Below are 14,960 nucleotides of genomic sequence, written 5' to 3' on the forward strand. Positions count from 1 at the left end.
ATGCCATGTTTTCTTTGGTGTAAATGCATGCGCATAGTTTAGGCACTGAGATATCAACTAAGCATATTCTATAATTGGCGTCATATATAGAATCTCCCCCTATATGTAGAGTAGTGAATGCATGGTTAAGGCCTTCTGAAGGAAGAGTCACGTATATTTACCAATATTCAGCCCCGATATGTTTGGCTCCGATACAGAAAACCAAGTATAATGTGTAGAGTATCCAAGTTGTGTACACATAGTGCTGTTATTCACTGCATCTACACATAGCTTACATGTACAAGTGCTGATATTCAGCGCCTCTATGTATAACTTATATATATAGTTCTTTATTTAGCTATGTGTATATTTACTGCCACTTAACTATATGAATAAATAGGCCTGTCCACAGTGTCTTTATTAGACATGTTTTGCTGGTGCAAGCATTACTCATCAATGTGCATCTATCTATCTGTCTGTCAGTATATTGGAATTTCATGGATTTGTTTGAAATTTGGCATGGGGATTGAAACCAAACAGCTGTTGTACATTTGTGATTTTGGTTCTAATTGGTGATAACTTCATCCCACTTACCCATGCCAACTTTCACTCCTTCGGAGGAAGTGAAACGTGCCTCTGTGTCGTGCTGACTTACTTTCGCTTCTCCACAGATTGCGATTCCGTTTCTGTCACAGTTTCTCTGTGGTTGTAGAAACTCTGCTCTCAGATAGAAGCACTCTATTAACACATCATAGATATATAGCTGCCACAAAGGAGGTAATTTTAAAAACCAATTTATGTGCATAAAACAAATATTTATGCACGGAAATGATGACTTTTAAAATTGCCCAGATTTTATATGGGTAACGTATGAGCATAGAGCCTGGACGTGCATAGGTTTACCCAGCATGACCCAGGGGCGTATCTGTGTGGGGTCACAGGGGCCTGGGCCCCCGCAGATTTCACCCTGGACCCCCCTACCGCTGCCAACCCTCCCCTGCCATTGCCGTGAGTGCCTTTCCTGGCAGGGGACCCCAACCCCCGCCAGCCGAGGTCCGCTTCCTCCTGCCGCTTTTAAGCTCTTCTTCGACCTAGGCTCCATCACTCCGTGCTGTTCAAAGAAGCTGGCGCTGCTACCTCAATCCACTTTCAGAGTCTGACGTCACTGCACGTTGTACGTGCAGGACATCAGACTCACTGAAACAGTTTGTGAGTTTGACGTCCTGCACGTACAACGTGCAGCGACGTCAGACTCTGAAAGTGGATTAAGGTAGCAGCGCCAGCTTCTTTGAACAGCATGGAGTGAGTGACGGAGCCTAGGATGAAGAAGAACTTAAAAGTGGCAGGAGGACGTGGACCTCGGCTGGCGGGGGTTGGGGTCCCCCGCCAGCAAAGGTAGGTGACGGATGCAGGGGGGGGTCGGCAATGGTGGCCGGGGGGGGGGGCGGAAATGCCGGCGGCGGCAGGGGGGGCTATAATGTGCCCCTCACTCTGGCTCCGGCCCCCGCTATCGCTGACTTTCAGATATGCGGGGGAGGAGTTAATGTTTACCCGTATAGTTTGTGTGTGTTAAACAGAAGGTAGAAATGTGTGCGTGCACTTTCCATGTGGTAAATCTCAAAAGAAAAATAACTTATCTTACAAAATTATCCTCTAAATCTTGAAGGGAACAGGAGCACATGCCATACTAAATATGATTCTAGCTTTCATTGCTTGGTACTGTCTGAAAATAATAGTAAAATTGTGAAATCTCCTGTTGAGGAAATGGACAAAATTGTTTATCTTTTTTTGCCTGCTGCTCTACTGTCTTGTAAAATAGTCTGTGTAGTTGCAAACTCCTGGGGTGCTTTAAACATGTTGCTCTATACCAGGGATGGGCAACCATGGTCCTCAAGGGCCACAACCCAATCGAAATTTCAAGATTTCCACAATGAATATGCATGAGGTTGATTTGCATGCACTGCTTCCATTGTATGCAGATAGATCTCATGCATATTCACTGTAAAAATCTTGAAAACCTAACAGGATTATGGCCCACTATACAGATTTTCAAAGAAACACAACCTATACTGCACCCCTTTGAAAACTAGCAGTGGCAAAGTACATGCATCATTTCTTTGAGCAGCGGAGCATGGACAAAATAGTGAGCAGACAGTTGAAAATCAGGGCGATGCTATTCTCTTCCTCTAATCTAAAATCAACCAGAGCAATGACTCTCCTTAATGTGTCTAAAAATGCACACAGTTTGGAACTCACATGTACTTTTAGCCAAATTTGAGGGATCAGTATTCAGTTTGGTTAATGTCTTTTAACATTGCCCCTCTAAATCTTAAAAGGAGCTTGAATTGTCTTTTAATGTCACCAGTGAAATGGAATTACACTGTTTGCATTTCCATGCGGTCCATAAGTTGAATAGCAAAACATTAACTTCTCTTTCTGCAGCCCATCCATAGCTTTGCAGCTGAAGCTGCCAGCAAGGGCCGAGATGAAGACATTTCACTGGCTCTGAAGGCCATTGGGAATGCAGGACAGCCAGAAAGCTTCAAGATCATCAAGAAGTTTCTACCTCTATATTCAGAGAGCGCTGCATCACGCCCCATCCAGATTCAGATTGATGCTTCCATGGCGCTAAGCAACATTGCCAAAAAGGACCCAAAAAAAGTAAGAAAGAGGGAGAAGTACAGGATGAGTTTCTTTTCAGAAGTTAGGTTTTATACATATTCACACCTCAATCTACCATTAAAGCTTGTGGTTGTCATTTTGAATGTTCTTCCTGGGGATGTGCTCACAGTTGCCCCTTATTCTCTCTCTGGCTAAGAACTTGGAGGAAGTCTTCTCCAAGCCTAACCTCCTCCAGTGCTGTTCTAACCCTAGCAGGAACGGCTAACATAGCAGCAACTAGCTTCCCTCCTTATAGCTTGGGTCCCATCTATGATGTTTTTGGGCTCTTTGAGCCTGATTGGCAGTACTGCAGCCTGATCCACAGGGCCAAATTGTCCCTGGACAAAATGGCACCCTGGGTAAGGATTGCTTTGACACCCACTTCACTTTCAGACTTCTGTTCTTGCAATCTAACACAAAAGGGTAGCGTGTTGCACCATCCCCTTGCTTGGCACCCAGGGCTTTCCCTTACAACACGCCTTTATGGAGTTCACACATAAAATGTAATCATAAGATCTTCATTAGTCTCCTTGGCTTTTGTATTTTTACAATGTTCAGTCACTGATCTTTCTGGAATAGAAAGAGGATTGCCCTTAGAAAATATCAGTTTGGTGTATTCTGACTTTGTCTGTCCTTTTTTCTTTCTCAGGTGCAGGACACTCTACTCCCGATCATTTTGGAGGATAAGGTTGCTCCTGAAGTCCGTATGGTGGCTATTAAAGTTCTGTTGACATCCAACCCTAGTCTTTCAGTGGTGACAATTTTAGCTGATGTGGCGAGAAAAAGGCAAAGAGGTCTACAGATACCCAGTTTCATATACTCCTCATGTAAAGCTCTGTCTGTAAGCCCAATTCCTGGGTTACACAAAGTGTAAGTGTGAAGAAAATACATTCTGTGTTGTGGACAGTGAATTTTTTTTACTGAAAGAGAACAGGAAAGAACAATCTCAGGGCCTAATTTCTGGAGGAAGAGCCTGGAACATAATTCACCACTTCTTTTCAGATAGCAGAGCAGCTGGGATGTCCTACTCCAGCCCCTCCCTTCTAGGCAGCTTGAAAGGAAGATGAGGGGAGGGAATGAGTTTGGAACAGAGCAGATAACAGTCACTCTACTCCCTAATCCAGCCCTTCTTCTCCTGCTATGCCTACCTTGCCTGCCAGCCCCCTCCCCATCTCCACATTACTTTTTGCCCATAAATCAAGACCCGAGTAATATAACAGAAATGCACCCAATGATGGTCTACATCTATGAAAATATTACATCAAATCATCCATTCAGAGCTTCTTTCTTCTCCTGACATCCTGGGAAACTGGGTTCGATTCTGGGAATCACATCACATGAGATCTGGCTGGTTAATGTAATACGGGTCATGTTATTTGTGTCATCTTAACCACTGTGACTGCATCCAGAGGTTCAAACAGATTTGCTAGGGAGCCATTTAAATTTGTTTTTGGAAATAACAACAGCATTAAAATGTATAACTGATACAGGATGACTGTTGCTTTGGACATCCTGCCAAGTATACTGAGGGAAAGGTTTGATGGCATAATTTTAACCTTTGGAGCTACAAATTCTGCATATTTAATGTATATGAGCTGGGGAAGAAGTTGAAAGCGCAATAATACTATTATGAATTTTCTATTCGATAAACTCTGAAAATGTCACAGCAAAGATGACAAATTCTTTAAGTGTCAGAATGGTATGCCTCAATACTCAGTGTATTTTAATATTAGCAACCTGCAGGCAAATGAATAATCATTGGCAAAAAAACCTCCAACTTCTAAAAATCAATAAATTTAATCTGTGTGCGTTTAAAGTGGAATCAATGTGCAAATATTTCTGCCAATCACTCCAATAACAAAACTTGTGTTAATAAATCTTATAGCACAATAGGCCAAATAGCCACACAATGCACACTTTTCTTTCTCAGTCAAGTAGAAGTCAAAGCCGTGGCAGTATGCTGATAGCACATTGCAGTGAAGGTTTGACAACGTGTAACCATTGAATACTGCAAAATGCAGTTCAGTCTCCAGATGAAGCTTGGCCTTGGGAGCTCTCTTGGGTTTGAGTTTTGTACCATAGTCTTAAGTACAGATGTGTCATGTCTAGAAACTGAATTCAAATAGCTGGTCATTATATCAATGTTCCTTCCATCTAGGGCTGATGCGTGCCGTGTTGCCCTTAATCTACTGGACCCAGACCTCGACAAACTGAGCTACCGTTATAGCAAAGACATTCGCTATGATGTTTACAGTTGTGAGTAACATTCAAGAACTCCTATTGCTAAAATGCTTTTAATGATAACAATGCCACAAAAGTCATTTTATTCAGTGAAAAAAGAGGCCAAGAGAGACTGGAAATTAAAATATGTCCTCTGTTCTGCTTTTTAAGGGAGTGACCAGCTGATACACGGTTTCTGCCTTACGTGGCATATACCGATCCCTTGCATTTGTATGATAGAAATATATTATTTCACACAAGAATTATGGGTAGTACTTTCCTGAACATAGACTGAATATAGTCTTGAGTTTAGCACCTTGCACAGGACATTAATTAAAACAGGTTACAGGAAAATATTGTATCTAATACATTGGGGGGGGGGGGGGGGGGTAATTTATTTATTTATTAGGATTTATTTACCGCCTTTTTGAAGGAATTCACTCAAGGCGGTGTACAGTAAGAATAGATCAAACATGAGCAATAGGCAATTACAGCAGTAGAAATATTCAAGTAACAATACAAAATATGGCATGGTATACTACTTGCAATGACAACACAAGATATACTAGAACATTATTATTTTTTTTTTAGTTACATTTGTACCCTGTGCTTTCCCACTCATGGCAGGCTCAATGCGGCTTACATATACAGGTACTTATTTGTACCTGGGGCAATGGAGGGTTAAGTGACTTGCCCAGAGTCACAAGGAGCTGTGCCTGAAGTGGGAATTAAACTAAGTTCCTCAGGACCAGAGTCCACCACCCTAACCACTAGGCCATTCCTCCACTTATAATTGGTAGTGAAGGGTAAGGTAAAGTTGTAACATATAGATACATAGTAACATAGTAGATGACGGCAGAAAAAGACCTGCACTGTCCATCCAGTCTGCCCAACAAGACAACTCATGTGTGCTACTTTTGTGTATACCCTACTTTGATTTGTACCTGTGCTCTTCAGGGCATAGACAGTATAAGTCTGCCCAGCACTAGCCCCACCTCCCAACCACCGGCTCTGGCATAGACCATATAAGTCTGCCCAGCACTATCCCCGCCTCCCACCACCGGCTCTGGCACAGACCGTATAAGTCTGCCCAGCGCTATCCCTGCCTCCCAACCTCCAGTCCAGCCTCCCACCACTGGCTCTGGCACAGACCGTATAAGTCTGCCCCGCACTATCCCCGCCTCCCAACCTCCAGCCCCGCCTCCCACTACCGGCTCTGCTATCCAATCTCGGTTAAGAAAGTAGAAAGAATTTGAAAGTAGAAAGAATTTGAAAGTAAGGTGACTGATTTGAAGAAAGTTGCACGTGAGGTCAGAGAGATGGTTAAATATTATCTCTGCTAGGGTAGGAGTGGATAAACATGTCCCGCTGCAGTATGTGCACCCTGAGTCAATCCTTGTGTGTGTGAGTGAGACTAACAAGTTAGTTACTTCTTCCATTAAAGGCCTGGTTGAAGAGCCAAGCTTTCACCTGCTTCCTGAAGTAGAGATAGTCTTGTGTTAAGCGGAGCCTTTCAGGCAATGCATTCCAGAGTGTGGGGGCTACTCCGGAGAAGGCTCGCTTGCGGGTATCATATCATGTAATGTCTTTTGGAGAGGGTGCAGTTAGTGAAAGTACTTGGGAGGACCTTAGTGTCCTTGGTGGTGTGTGGAGGATCATCCTATTCTTCAGATACTCGGGGCCATTTCCTTTCAGGGCCTTGAAGATCAGACATAGAGTTTTAAATTTAGCCCTGTATTGTACTGGTAGCCAATGAAGTTTTGGCAAAAATGGTGTGATGTGGTCACATCGCTTGCAACCTTCTATGAGTCTTGCTGCTGCATTCTGAATCAACTGGAGCTGGTGCAGGCCCTTTGTAGTCAGACCATTGTATAGTGCATTGCAGTAATCCAGTCTTGATGTTACCATGGCATGCACAACTGGGATAAGATTTACCTTCTCGATGTAAGGAGAGAGGCAGCGTAGCTGTCGCAAATAGTAGAAGCAGCTCTTGAAGGTTGCTTGGATTTGGGGAATCAGAGTAAGTGTTGAATCTAACTCTATTCCAAGGTTCCTGACTTGTGATTTGAGGGGGAGTTCATACTTCCCAAAAGGGATTTTGATGTCAGGTATGTATCCACTTGTGTTAGGGACCAGAGATGCTCGGTTTTACTTGGGTTCAGGCAAAGTTTGTTGTGTTTAGCCCATTCTTGAATTGATGTTAGACAAGTAATCAGTTTATTTAAGGATGTAGGTAAGTCAGATTCAATGGGAATAAGTAGCTGCACATCATTCGCATAGATGTAGAACTGAGTGTCCATTGACTGAATCAGCTCAGCTAGTGGCTTGAGGTAGATATTGAACAGAATAGGTGACAGTATCGATCCTTGTGGTAACCCGCAGGTCAGTGTCCATGGTGGTGATGAGTTGCTGCCAAACAATATGGATTGTTGCCTGTCTGATAGATAGGATCTGAACCAGGCAAGTACTGTACCATTGATACCTGTTTCTGTCAGTTGTGCTAGCAAGATATCATGATGTACAGTGTCAAAAGCTGCTGAGAAATCTAGCAGTACTAACATTGAGGCGAATCCCTTGTCTCGGTTTCTATGAAGATCATCCAGCAGGGATACGAGGACTGTTTCTGTTCCATAACCGGGTCTGAATCCAGATTGACATGGATCTAGCCAGTTACTGTTTTCTAGCCATTCATTAAGTTGAACACTGTGTTCTATGAGTTTCCCTAGAAATGGGATGTTGGATACTGGCCTGTAACTTTCAACTTTGTCCTGGTCAAGGTTATTTTTCTTCAGCAGAAGGTGAACCACTGCCCTTTTTAATGCTGTTGGTAGTTGCCCATTAGAAAGAGAGATGTTCACAATTTTTGTGGTGCCTTCTATAAGGCCCATACTTGCCTGTTGCACTATCTTTGATGGGCAGGGATCGAGGGAGCAGGTAGTTGGTCGAAGGTCTCTTAGGAGTTTGTCAAGGCTCTCCTCTGTCATTGTTAAAAGGTGTTCCATCTGTCTCTGTTAGGAGGGGGCGAGTTTGTGCACCTCTGGTTGACTGGTTGGGCACTAGGTGGGATTGACTGTAAATCCTGGTGGAGACTTTTTTAATTTTGTTGGCAAAGTATGCAGCAAAATCATTGCAGTTCAGTTTAGACTGGGGAGGCTGGTTTTGTTGTGGGGGTTGCAGTAGGCAGTTTACTATACTGAACAGCTGTTGGTTGAATTGGCAGCCTGTGCAATGCATTGAGAGAAATACTGTTTTTTGGTTGCTGTTAAGGCTTGGCGGTACTTTGCCATGTGCTTCCTGCTGTTTAGCCTGTCTTCATCCAGGTGAGATTTGCGCCATCTCCTTTCCAGTTTTCGTCCTTTGCGTTTAAGGATCCGAAGTTCTGGAGAAAACCAAGGTGAGCGTTTGTCAGAGGGGCATAAGACCTTTTTTAGTGGTGCTGTTTTCTCTAAGGTCTTGGCTAAGTGTGTATTCCAGATGTCAACTTGTTCTGACACTGTTGTCTTTTCATCTACATGTGGATAGTCCAAGGCCTCTAGGAAATTCTCAGCGGTCAATTTTTTTTTGCCTCTGATCTCCTTCCAAACTCTGGGAGGTGCCATTTGTTTCAGGTGGTCTCTTAGGGAGAATTTAATTAGAAAATGGTCTGACTATGATAGGGATATTATTTCAATTCTGTTATCTCAGAATTCTGGGATATCCACTCCTTTGTAGAATACCAGGTCTAGTATATGACCCTTTTCGTGGGTTGGAGAATTGATCACCTATGTAAATTCCTAGTGCTGTCATCGTGTCCAGAAAGGCAGCTGTGGTGGTATCTGGGGTTTTGATGTATAGATTGAAGTCTCCCATGATCACCAACCTAGGGTAATTCAGGGTCATGGTCTAAAGGTAGGTGCTGGGATGATGCACTCTAAGCACTCATTCTATATTGACAGTTACACGCCTAACTTTAGACAACAGCACTTCTGCCAGCTCAGGGCTCCTTATAGTAAGTGGCGGTAAGCCGAACGCGGGCTTATCGCAGCAGCCTGGCAGTACTTCCCACCCCTACCACACGGTCATTTCTGGTGCTATAAAAATTGATTTATTTTTATAGCGCTGGATGTACCTGGTGGTAATCAGGCAGTACCACGTGGTGCCCGGTTGCCGCTGAGTTAGTGCGGGAGCCCTTACCGCCATCTCAACGGGTGGTGGTAAGGGCTCCCCCCCCCGAAATGTCTGCATGGCAAGTGCTTTACTTGCTGCCCAGCCATTTTCTGCAGGAAAGCGAGACCTTCCCTTTTACCAGCTGCAGTAAAAGGGAGCCTTGGCATGTGTGTAAAACACACGCTGATGCCAGTGCCGGCCCCCTTTTGCTGTAGCTTGGTAAAAGGGGCCCTCAAAGACTGAATAAATGTTCGCACCTAACTGCTGTCAATTAGGTATGTAACTGATAGTATTCTAGAAACTGCAGGCATAAGTGCTAGCCATGCCCCCTGACCCGCCCATGTACTTTACAGTTGCTCGCTATGGATTTTGCATACTCAATTTCTAGAATCCTGACTGAGGGCAGTTACGCAAGTAACAGCAAATTAGTGCCAATTATAGCCAATTGGTGTTGACACCAATTGGAAGTTGACACCAATTGGAAGCTAATTATTAATTTCAGCTACATACTTAACCAACTTATTTGATAGATATTCTGGTCGATTCAAACAAAAGGCTTTAAAAACAAGACATAGTAATTTAAAAGAAATCCTGGCTACAATCAGTAACCAAAATAGCCACAATAGGCATAACATGATCAAACTTCTTTTTTCTTTCCACCAATTTGGCTGGAGTAATTTGCACCAATTTCGACTTTCCTTGGACAAACCCTGATTCAATGAATTACAATAGTCTAAACCAGGCTTGATCAAGAAAGAAAGGGTCTTAATTGTTTAATGAATTTCAACTGAAAAAGACACAACCTGACTACATTGCAGATCTGAGAACTAAAATGAAAACAAAAAACTTGTCACAAAAAACCTAAAGTTTTATTTCATCCAAAAGGTAACAGAATCCCTTGAATTCTGAGAACAAACATCAAGGGCTTGTTTGCCCATGAAATTCACATAACTGCTGACTTGTAACATTCAACAACATATCACGTGCACTTAGCCACTTGTGTAGACTGTCCAATTTGATATTAACATCATTCATAGCACTTGCTTGATTATCTTTTACACAAAAAATCAACTGAAAATCATCACAAGAAATGAAACTCTACTTCCCAGTTTCCAATTATCTTAGCTAATGATGCCAGATAGAGTTCAAATATTAGTGGGGAAACAACCCTTGACAAAGTTTTCTGGGAAGAAATTGTGTTGTTTCATTGCACAGTTTGTTTTGCAATCAGTAAAATAAGAACTAATCCACGTTAAAACTGTGGAACCTAGCCCCATATCCTGCAAACAGTTTAACAGTAAGGGATGAAATACAGTATCAAAAGCCACAGTCGAATCAAGCTGCATCCATGATCTGCTTTCACTAAGATACTATCCACAATTGCCAATAACAAAGATTCAGTACTATGATGACGTCTATAGTCTGATTGTCGGCTGTGCAATAACTGATTCCTTTCAACATAATCAGCCAGTTGTCCAAGTACAAATCTTTCTAAAACTTTAGACAATAAGGAAAGGTTTGAAATAGGCTGATAAGTGGAATAATCCCCAACCTCAACTTTGAACTTTTTTGGACTTGAAATTATAATCGTCTTCTTAAGCTCTATCAGCACACTGCTGGTTTTAAGAGACAAATTCACAGGATGTACTAAAAAGGTTGAAAAGGCTTCCTTCAATTGCAACCAATAGCTATGGGGATGTGATCAAATAAGGAGGCAAGCGAACGAATAGCTTTTTGCCATTTCAAAAATTGAAACCATTTCAAAATAATTCCAACAGATGACATTATCCAAATTGCCACCTGATTTATCATCGCTAATGTCACAGTGTTAGCTGTGAATATTGGTCCCCCAGGTCCCACTAGTTTAGCAATCTTGCTATCCAAAAAAATCAGCAAAGCCATCTCAAGTTAAGGTTTTATCATGACAAGAATCAGAAATAAGTATAGTGAGTTCCTGTACAAATGTAAAATGTTGGTGAGGATTGTTATCTGATTCAATAAGTCTCTTATTGAAATACTCTTTCTTGCTCTTGAAAACTTTGATGGTACCTGAGTAACTACTGGTAGGCGTCTTATACCCAGATAGTCAATGCCGGTATAACTTGTGCATACAACTTTGTGCTCTAAGCATAAAATTGAACATGTAAGTATATGGAATTAGAAGTGAATGAAGAATTTACAGGGTCTCATTTTTATTATTTTAATCCACATGTTTTGGGTTTTTAGTACCTATGTTTTACAAGAGGTACAAATTCATGCCTCCAGGAATACTTTTTGTTATTGTAGATCCATTGATGGCAGGTTTATCTACCGACATCTCCATCCTAAACAGTGCAAAGAGCCTGTTCCCAGTAGCCGCTTCTTTTAAAACAAAGGGATACGGAAGTTATGGAGCACTTGATCTGTTTGAGGTAAGAACCGTCACCAAGTCCAGCAGCTAAAGTATAATAACTTTCACCTTGTTAGATCTATATTTGCGGTTTCTTGAAATCTGAATTATCGCATAGTCAGAAAGGAGCACAAATGATGTTGTCATAGTTTGGTTTCCTGCATTCGTCATCATATGCTTAAAGAATGATGTCATCCATGTGAGACAGTGTGTTCCATTTTGGAGGTGGGGAGCTTGGAGTTTCATATAAGTTGATTATTTGTAAAATTAAAACAGGAATTGAAAACTACATGAAGAAATATATGTTGTAAATAAAGCCTGAAAGTTCTTCTTTAATGTCTTTCCAGTACACTACAGCAAGAACTTTCAGCCATGAGTAATTCACATTCCTCTTTGCAGGTTTCTGCTCAAGGTGAAGGACTGGATGAATGTCTGAGGAAACAGGATATTCGATTTGCTGATTATCCAATGAGCAAAAAGATTGCGCACATTGCAAAAGCAGTACGTTTTGCTTTCTTCATATTCATTAGACATTCAGGGGTTCAGGGAATATTCAGTGGAATTCAGCCAGGTAGAAGCCATTCAGATCATGCCACTGAAAATGCACATGTGTTTCCAGATGGCACTGGGGCACTCCAGGGCTGAAGCCTGAGCAATTTGCAATCACATGGGTAGCAGTGATATTTAGTCATTTCCAAGATAAAGTTAAGACTGCAAAAGGCTATCCTAACTTCATCCAGATAGTTATCTGGATACCAGTCTGAACATTGCTGGTACCTGGGTAACTGCTGGCAGGCGTCTTATACCCAGATATTTAATGCTAGTATCCAGGTAGGGCCCAGTGCTGATCGTCTGACTATAAATTTAGACATCATTGTCAGTGTTTGAAGTCAACACTGACCACAGTGTTTAAATATTAACCAGTCATTGTTTTCTTGCAGTCATAACTGATAGAATATAAAATGCCAAGGTGTATTAGAACCTGAATGTGATAACTGAAGAATGAAATCATTTAGACAGCACTTTTTGAATGGCACAAGCTCGACGTATATGTGAATTCCAAGACACGTTCAGCAGTTTCTGTGGTGCCAGTTGCTGCTCACAATGTTTCTATTCCACAGATAATGGGACTGAAGGAATCTCCTTCTAAAAAGAATCTGATCACAGTAGATGCCAAGTTGCATGGAATGACTGTTTGTTATTATAGGGTCGACACTGAAGATATTAAGAACATTGTGAAGGTAATGATCATCCCTGTTTTTTCTTTTCTCCAAAGTCTGGCTGATAGTGTGTTCCCTTCCCTTAAAAGGTTGCTTCTCTGTCTTTTCGTAGGATGTACATGAACCAATAGCAAAGCACAATCTGGTGAAGTATTTATTCAACAAAGCTCTCAAGGGAGTCGAAGGAAATTGGGTCCAACCAGCAATAACAGCAGAATTCAGACATATTGTTCCCACTTCTGTAGGTCTACCAGTAGAATTCAGTGTATATTCTGCCTCTGTGGCAAATGCTAATATCAATGGTAAGTGTGTCCAGTTGAAAACATGTTGATTTAGAGCTGAACCTTTTATATTACTCACTATCCTCTTTCTATAACATCTGGCTCTCCCTTTCCCAGTTGCAATGAAGGTGACACCATCCCCCTCCGATGAATTTAGCATTCAACAGATACTGGAATCCAAAGTTCAAGTTGATGCGGATGTTGCTATCAGGTAAGTAAGCATTATGAAACCCTTAAAGACCTCCAACTTATTGTTGGATTTTCCAGTTGGATAGCATCTTGCTTAACAGATGTTTTAAAGAATAGCAGTGAGAAAAGCACCCCTTGTAATCATAGCATGCCCCTAACCCTCCTTCTCCTCCTCTTCCCCTCCTCCCTCTCCCCTACCCCCTCGCACACTGTTCCCTCTAAGCTGAGCAGGAGTCCTCATCTTCAGTCCTGCCAGTGGGGGTGCTATTTTGCTATCACATTTTCAATAGTGAGGGACAAGCAAGCTCTGCAGGACTTCAGGAAATCTGTCTGTCCCTAGCAATTGAAAACACAATATTGAAGCACAACCCCCCCCCCCCCCCCCCCCCCCCGCCCACTGGCAGCAAAGTAGCTGGAGGACTCCCACCCAGTTTAGAGGGAACAACACCCTTGCATCCTTTGTAACTTTTTGAAGACTCTTACCCTAACCCCCCTCCCTCCCTCTGGTGCTCTCTACCTCTTGTGTCCCCCCCCCCCCTCCTGATTCTTTGAGGTCCAGCTCATAAAAGGCTCCTTTCTTTAAATCTTTCCAAGACTGTACACTTTACATATGTGATCCGGATGCCTGTGCTGATGGGGAGGAAGAGGGTTACGGGAAGGGACTTGGGGGGGGGGGGAGTTTAGAGGTTGGGGTGGAGGGGGGAAGAGTAGCATGGAGTTTGCAGTTGTTTGTATCGCAATTTGACTGTTCAGGATGGTACCTTGTTGTTATAATAATGAAGATGATTTAAACATAAATCTTTCCAAAATCGCTTATAGATCCTAATTATGCTCCTAGTTGCCAGCTTACAATGAGCAACTAAAGCTGTAAACATATGAGCAGAACCCCCTTAGCACTCCACCAGAGACACTTGGTCATAAAAGAATCTGTACAGAGCTAAGCTTTACCCCCTTAGTGAAAGGAGAAGCCCCCCCCCCCCCCCCAAAAAAAAAAAAAAAAACTACAGAAAACAAGCTCCTTCTATCTGTGTGAAAAGACAAATGGCCTTCTCACTACAAGCATGTGAGATGAACTTCACTTGAGAGCAGGACAGCACCCTCGCTGCCTCTCCTTACTCCTCTACAACATTGGCTTTTTCTTGGAGACAGCTTTGCAGAATTGCAGGAAAGGCACCCTTCCTCTAGGGATGGGCTAGGTCAATCATTCATTATCAAAATGATGCACAGTACTGGAAAGCTCTACATGAGTGGTTCTCAGACCTGTTGCTGCTTTCTTCCTCAAAATGTACCACCTGTTCCTCTGATCCCATTCCCACCCACCTTCTTAATGCCATCTCACCTGCTCTTATTCCTTTTATCTGTCACATACTCAACCTCTCACTTTCCACTGCAACTGTCCCTACTGCCTTTAAACATGCTGTGGTCACACCTCTCCTTAAGAAGCCTTCACTCGACCCTACTTGTCCCTCTAATTACCGACCCATCTCCCTCCTCCCTTTTCTCTCCAAATTACTTGAGCGTGCTGTTCACCGCCGCTGCCTTGATTTTCTCTCCTCACATGCTATTCTTGACCCACTACAATCTGGTTTTCGCCCTCTCCACTCAACCGAAACTGCTCTTACTAAAGTCTCCAATGACCTATTACTGGCTAAATCCAGAGGTCTCTATTCCATCCTCATTCTTCTTGATCTTTCCGCTGCTTTTGACACTGTCGATCACAGCATACTCCTTGATATCCTGTCCTCACTTGGATTCCAGGGCTCTGTCCTTTCCTGGTTCTCTTCCTACCTCTCCCTCCGCACCTTTAGTGTTCACTCTGGTGGATCCTCTTCTACTTCTATCCCTCTGCCTGTCGGCGTACCTCAGGGTTCTGTT

General features: G+C 42.7%; 1 protein-coding gene across 1 annotated transcript in view; it reads left to right on the forward strand.

Moving 5' to 3' along the window:
• LOC115471875 (vitellogenin-A2-like) overlaps positions 1-14,960 on the forward strand; it is a 94,434-nt gene that overhangs the window by 23,658 nt on the left and 55,816 nt on the right. Inside the window, exons 11-18 of the mRNA XM_030205771.1 lie at positions 2,422-2,640; positions 3,290-3,510; positions 4,799-4,896; positions 11,293-11,417; positions 11,795-11,896; positions 12,517-12,636; positions 12,728-12,917; positions 13,014-13,107. Coding sequence (XP_030061631.1) covers positions 2,422-2,640; positions 3,290-3,510; positions 4,799-4,896; positions 11,293-11,417; positions 11,795-11,896; positions 12,517-12,636; positions 12,728-12,917; positions 13,014-13,107 — 1,169 coding nt within the window. The remainder of the gene's footprint in view (positions 1-2,421; positions 2,641-3,289; positions 3,511-4,798; positions 4,897-11,292; positions 11,418-11,794; positions 11,897-12,516; positions 12,637-12,727; positions 12,918-13,013; positions 13,108-14,960) is intronic.

The sequence above is a fragment of the Microcaecilia unicolor genome, chromosome 6 (assembly GCF_901765095.1).
Source record: "Microcaecilia unicolor chromosome 6, aMicUni1.1, whole genome shotgun sequence".
NCBI lineage: Eukaryota > Metazoa > Chordata > Amphibia > Gymnophiona > Siphonopidae > Microcaecilia > Microcaecilia unicolor.